The sequence below is a fragment of the Centruroides vittatus genome, unplaced genomic scaffold (genome assembly GCF_030686945.1).
Source record: "Centruroides vittatus isolate TY-2023 unplaced genomic scaffold, ASM3068694v2 contig_1168, whole genome shotgun sequence".
NCBI lineage: Eukaryota > Metazoa > Arthropoda > Arachnida > Scorpiones > Buthidae > Centruroides > Centruroides vittatus.
The window spans coordinates 2,855,700-2,862,685 of NW_027120749.1; the positions used below are offsets into that span (position 1 = coordinate 2,855,700).

A 6,986-nucleotide genomic window follows, 5' to 3' on the forward strand; every position below is an offset into this window, starting at 1 on the left:
ATACCATTACTCGTTATACATTTACGGATGATTAAAACTCACTTTATATGGATTTTTTTTTCTTTTAAATGTTTTGATAATTGGGTAAAACATACTTTAAAAAATTCGCAATAAAACTAGGAAATTCTACAATTTATGTATTTTTTAATGTTAGAGACCCATTTTATTAAATTTAAATCAATTTTGAAATGAAGTACTCCTCGTATAAGTAAGGCAACGAGTAATAAACTAAAAAAAAAGAAAAGAAAAATAAAAAAAACTAGTGAAGGTTGTCATTCATTCGTGTTTAAAAAACTTTTGTTACGCAAAGAAACACGGTCCGTTAGTCACGTGTATTGTCCATCGTATCAGTTACAAGATGGTTACACTCGACACTGATCAACAGCCAATCGCTTACAAGGTGAGTTCAGGTAGACTATAGTAAGTCTCCATAGAAAAACAGAAGTGGAAAAGTACCTACAGGTGTGACAACGGCATAAGGTAGGTCTGTGTTATTCGGAATTTAATGCACCTTAAAATTCTATAATATTACTTAAACTTCACAGATCAAAATGGTCGTGTGCGGAACTACCGTAGTCCCATGTACGACGCATAGTTTATATCCCGTGCAATTACCAGTTTGCCCACTTACACCTATACCCGTATGGAAGCAATCGTAGTAAGTTTATTTTTTTAATTATTTTTTTTTTCCTATTAAAGTATGTTTGTAATTAAACGAAGCGCCCGTACAGAAATAACCATGCTCTTTTACTTGAGAATCTCGTATGTGTGAAAGAATGTTAAATATGTCACGCGTGCTTTCATTCAATAAAAGTGTTTAATTCTTAAAATGTGTACTTCCGTACTTTTAGAAGCTTTTATGGTAAATTCATTCGAGTAAATACTAAGCTAAAGTGGGTCTGCAACAGGATATGATGGAATTCTTCCACCAAATTCACCGACATTCTGACACCTTTTTTTCCGTTTTTGGTTTATTTCTTCATCTTTTGTTAAATCTGATTCTTCATCTTTACATTTTTTAAAAATATTATTTATTATTTTCTTAATTTCACTTATTTAATTTTAAGATTTATTTTGTGTTGCTTCATGTTTATTTTTCTACAGACTCACGGATTTATCCATAAAGCATGGAGAAATAGTTTTTAAAAAATAAGTAAAGATGAAACTTGCTTTTTAAAAATTTGCTTACTGATTATTGTGTAAAGTTTTAGTTAAATTTTTATTATCTAATACTAAAAACAATGAGTTTGTATAAGAAGAAATTAAGTGCGTAATCTTCGATGAGTTTCATAGAAAATAAATCATTAAAAAATAATTTTTTCAACGTTAAAATGGAGCAAATTATCTAAGAAATACATCAGAAAATAGTCTCATTATTAGAGTAATCATAGCCCCAGCTATTTGCTTATAACATTTAAAATTAAATATAATATTACTATAAGCGAGATTTAATAGAAATTATGAATCTTCTTAAAGATCCTGCACATTTTAACGGTAACAATTTTAATTTTTTTCAGTTATATAGATGCAACATGCATTTTAATCTTTGGATCATTTATTTTATAGTGGAATGGAACAAGTATGGACTACAGAATTCCATAATTTATTTTCGCAATATTTACCGCATTTGTGGTCACTTTGGCCGAGTTCAGGACGACCAATCGGACCTTGGCACAACTTTGTAGATTCAGCTAAAGTGCGTTTCTGCTGCGATGTAAGTATACGCTTAAAATCTGTTTAGTCAGCATCGAGTAATAAAGAAGTGTCATGCAAAGACACTTCGATAATGCCACATAATCATTACCAAGCATTAAAATCAAAACAAAAAAAAAAAGAAAAAGGCCAAATTTAAAATATAATCGAAAACATTGACCCGAATGGACATTGTCCATTTTACCTTTCATTTCAGCTTCTGATCATCGTTACTCGACTATTGAGTAACAGGAATCATTATAACACTAACCTAATTTTACAAAATAATTATTATAATCTATTCTTTCTTATTACATTGCGTAATATTTATTGTATTATTTACTTCTACTCGAATAAACGCTTATTAAACTTACTCGTCATCTTGTTAGAAAAACTTTGTTGTCATCACCTTGTCGCGTATTATAAGTGCTTTTAATTCGTAAATTTATAAAAATTACTTCGTATCTAAGGCTATTGATAACAATTTCCAGTAGTCAAAATTTATTAAATTCAATTTTTTTAATTTTAAAACACCTTACTTATGAGAAGCAAAACGAAGTGAATGAAGTATTTATGACAATAAACAATCGGGTCAGTGTAAGTGATAAGCTAGAATGTAAGTTATAATATATATAGCACCATAAAAAATTAAGTTCTTACAAAGGACCAAAGTGCAGTTAGATTTTTATTATAGTGTAGATATGCTTTACAAAGATATAACAATATTACAGCAATAAACTTTAGGAAAGTGTTAAAAAAGAAGATAATGCGGAAGTGAAACTAAAATTTGGAAATTTGAAATTGTTTTTTTTTTTTTTTAAATTATATATATAATATTTATCCGCATTACAACTAATATTTATTGAAGATGAGACCTCAAGGTCTTATCTACAATAATCATTGTTGTCGAAAATATTTATTATCCCTTGTTACTATATTAATAATATTCTATTATTTCCTGCAGAACAACTAATTTTGCGTCAGTTGGATATATAATCTTTTTTTATTTTCGGGTTTTTTATAAAAATTTTAAATATTTAATAACATCCTTCTACTGCTACATTGATGAAGTAACGATCCTTCGAGCGGAACATCCATAAGTTTTCATTTAAATATATAACTTTATATCTTTTTAACTGGATGATCTAACGACTTAATGCTATTCTACTTAACAAATTGATGCTATCCGACTGGAACAATCCTTCCTTATCACTAAATTTAAGACTTGATAAAGCAGAAAATCTGTTTGAATTTTAAGTAAATATTAAATTTTAATATATCCAATTTTATATTATTTTCAAAAGATAAAATATATTCATAGTTAAGCTGATTAATTACATAACGTAGTTTTTTTAATAAGAATTTCATCTAAAATAACATTAAATATACTAAAAAATAGTAATATTTTTATGTCAAAAAAGGATGTAAATATCATTAAAATTGTTATTTTTAAAGGTTATTAACTCCAGATTTATTTACATAGAATGAGAATTTCACAAGAAAAATATAATACGATCCACAGTTTATTTATTACGATTAAAAAAAAAAAACCTAAAACCTATGTATCCTTTTAACGGAAATTCCTTTCTTTACTTATATATTTAAAATAATTTTTTAGTTATATTTTTAAATCATTTAAATTATTAAGAACGCGTTTAAATTAAAAAAAAATTAATATGTTTTAAAAATTACTTTTATCATCATATGTAATTACAATGGAAATTTTCCGTTTAATTTTTTTAAGCAATTGTTATCAAAATTATCCTAAAATTAAAAATATTTTTGAAATTATTGAAAATATTTTTATTTTTAAATAATAATATGTTTTAACATTCCTTATTTTCGTTATAAAATTTGCATAAAACAATTATTTAGTCTACTGCATGAGATAGGAAAAATACGAAAATATTTTTACTTTTATAATATTTAAATATAAAATTATCTCCTATCATCCATGGATGATGTAAATACGAAATACAGCATGACACAGCATTACGTAATATCGCAAACTCATTTGTCACGAAATTGCCGTAACGTTTTGACATACTTTTATGGAACTTCTCGAATTTTTTTCTTTTATAACTAAAATATTTTGTATTATATTCTAAAGTAAATATTTTAAATTTCAACATAAAAATTTATTCAATTTTTTTTTTCCTTCTCTTTTCTAAATATCGAAATTCCATTAAAGGAAAAGGAAATAAAATTCACTAATACATAGAAATTGTTAGTTGTATGGATACTAGTGTCAATAAATAAATAATACATAAAAATTATAAACTATTATTAATTAAGAGAGATTTACTATGCATAATTCGTCTATGGATTTGGATTTTTCGCATGAAGGTAATAATGTTTGTATCCTTAAGAAATTTCTTCAGGTGGATCCCAACTAATAATATAATTCATAACAGGATGTGGGTATACTTATATATCTTCATATATATGTGAAAGTAATCAAATTTATATCATTCTTACAAAAATTTTATGAACAATATTTCCTATCTTAGAATTACTTAAATTATTTTTACCAAATTAGTATGTGCCAATATAGATATTATTAAATTCAAGAATATTTTTGATGCAACACATATGAAATATCGCAATAGAGTTCAACGCTTTTTCTTTCATTCGTAGGATTGTGGTCATGGATGGACTTCTATGAAAGGAAGAGTTGCTTTCTGGTTTAAATTATTTCCTAACGGGCAGGGTATGGTATTATTTAAATTATTTGGTCAACAGTGCGAAAGTTGTAAAGGAGACAGATACGAACCCGCAATGTGGTATCCGGAAGAAGTTGTTAAAGTGAGTATTCATGTAAATTTAAGTCTTTTTATCTTATATACAGGTAGATACTGTAAGAATACAGAGAGAGAGAGAGAAAATTAAATGCTTTCGTAACATTTTCCGGTACAGCACGAGGTCGAAATTAGATGGACACTTTTGAATAACTTGAATACATCATCATTAGTACATAATGCAGAGAGAAATAAATGTAATTGGATGTGTATTGCATGAGAGTAATAATTAGTTTATATTCTAATGCTAAATATATTTAATTAGAATTTCCGATTTGTAAATAAGAGTACGTAGGTGTGTACATATATTGTTTTTTTTTTTTTCAAATAAAAACTATGCAGTTTTCGAATATTTTCAAGTTTTGCATTTAAGATGATTGCTTGGAAGTAGAAAAGATTTGATTTCTACTAAACGACTTCTCAAGTATATTTTGATTTTATTAAAAGCATTTTTAGAGATTTTAATTTGAAAAACAATACGAAAAGTAATTGAAATGCATTAAACTTTAACTGCATTTTGAAACTTGCAAATAGGTGTGTAGAAAACGGTTATATGGCACCGCATACTAATAAGTCGCTACCGACTTCCGGCATTTTTAATATTGTTTACAAACATTTAAGTGTTAAAAATTAATCTTTTTTTGCAGGTATTAGTCAACATCTACAATCGAGTAGGACAGGTATTTTATGGATTTCACCAACCGCCGATACACAAGAGCAGACGACCAGGAAAACCCAGGAATCCACATAATAGCGATTTATGTCAAGCTTGCAAAGACGGTGTTTGTGCAGAGAGGAGGTAACACCATGATCTTTTCTTCTGAAAAATCTGTTTATCTAAAAAAAAAAAAAATACCCGACAACTCTTTAAAACAAAACGATTTCCTACTTAATTTGGTCCTCCGAAACGTTTTAAAAATAGACTAGTCATTGTTTATTGCATAAAATGCATGGTCACATGCCGCACGTACATAGTCAATACTATAGAAACTGTACAGGTATTATCTCGAGTGTTGTGACACACCTAAGTTATGCAGTATGTCGGGTTATATTCATTAAATAACACCGCATGACGTATATCTCGAAATATAATCCAAACTCTTTTTAACAATTTATTAGCGAGGACCAATAAAGGTTTTTCTTTCTAATATTTAAAAAAAAATTGTGGGTTAGTATTATAATTATTATTAGTTTTTATTATCATGTTTATATTATTTAAAGGGCAACTGAGTTATAACTAAGGTTGTGAAACACCCTTTAAACTTTGTAAACAAAAAAATCGTGCCTTTAATTATATATACATACACATATATATATAAAATTTAAATTGTAATATATCGTTTAGAAAAAAATAAAATATTTTTACAAATTTTGTTGGGGTTCGTTTGAAATCGTTTCTTTTTGTTTTTTGAAAGTATCGTCCTTGGAAGACGGAATCAGACTTAACTTGGCGACACTAATCGTGTTATCTTCTATATGGATAATTGGCTGGACAATACTATTGTCCGACTTACAGAAATTAAATTATACGACAGAAAGATAACAATGGTGAATGTTACATCAACTACATACTTGGCTATTTTTTCCTTTTCTCATCAGAAGAAGTATTTAAGTAAACGGATTTTTCATCTTCTTCCTAGTTGAAAATTACAAAAAAATTACTAACTTTGAATGAAAGAAATTTTAAAGAATGTCAATCAATTTTATCGTGAAGGGCATCGCGTGTATTTTAATTTTAAATAGACTGAAATAAATATTTTAAACAATTGCGGAAATTTTCAACTGTTTTCTATTTAAATGGGTGCCATATTCAACATTAGATAAACATTTTAAAATAAATATATTGAAATTTCTGTAATGTTAGAAATATTTGATTGTTATTTTAAAATATTTCAGTATTATATTTAATTTGAATGCATCATAAAATTCCACCCTACATCATTTCAAAATATCCTGTTAACAGTGTTTGTTTACAAGTACCATATAACTTTTTACTAAACAAATGAAATAAAATATTTATTGGTCCAAACAGAAAAACGATTATTCTTTAACAAAATATCAGATATTTTGATTTTTTGAAGTGAAAAAATAAAATTACCGTATTTACTGGCATATAAGACGATCTGGCATATAGGACAAGATGTGACTTTAAAGATCAAAATAAAGAAAATTAGATTTATTAATACAATTTAATTGATTTTATTTCGTTTAATCACAAATAAAATATCAAATGCAGTAAATGCACACATTGTCCCGCAAAAATTACTAGCATTTTAAACTTTACGGAAAAATCTTGTAAAATCGACAACATAATTTGTTCAAGCTGGACAATTGTGAACCTTCTTTGCCAATTCTTAACAGTCCAATTCACTCTTCGTCGATTAAACTTATGAGTTTCTCCGAATTCTGATTTCCAAATAATCATCTGTTTTCACGTGGGAATGAATTAAAATTTATATCGGGCTCCCGTGTAATTTTGAAATTCAATTCAAAAAG

At 27.0% G+C, this 6,986-nt stretch overlaps 1 protein-coding gene across 1 annotated transcript; it reads left to right on the top strand.

Moving 5' to 3' along the window:
- Nucleotides 1-331: 331 nt before the first annotated feature.
- LOC136982047 (receptor-transporting protein 3-like) lies at nt 332-5,863 on the top strand. Its single transcript, XM_067278479.1, has 5 exons — nt 332-480; nt 546-658; nt 1,567-1,714; nt 4,330-4,497; nt 5,138-5,863. The coding sequence occupies exons 2-5, from the start codon at nt 552-554 to the stop codon at nt 5,291-5,293; spliced, it is 579 nt and encodes a 192-aa protein (XP_067134580.1). The 5' UTR covers nt 332-480; nt 546-551; the 3' UTR covers nt 5,294-5,863.
- The last annotated feature ends 1,123 nt before the right edge of the window (nt 5,864-6,986 follow it).

Excerpts from the sequence above, each read along its gene's own strand:
- LOC136982047 (XM_067278479.1), top strand. The coding sequence starts at position 552 with ATGGTCGTGTGCGGAACTACCGTAGTCCCATGTACGACGCATAGTTTA. Across the intron at positions 659-1,566 it reads CCCGTATGGAAGCAATCGTA|TGGAATGGAACAAGTATGGA; the intron begins GTAAGTTTATTT and ends TTTATTTTATAG. Across the intron at positions 4,498-5,137 it reads ATCCGGAAGAAGTTGTTAAA|GTATTAGTCAACATCTACAA; the intron begins GTGAGTATTCAT and ends CTTTTTTTGCAG.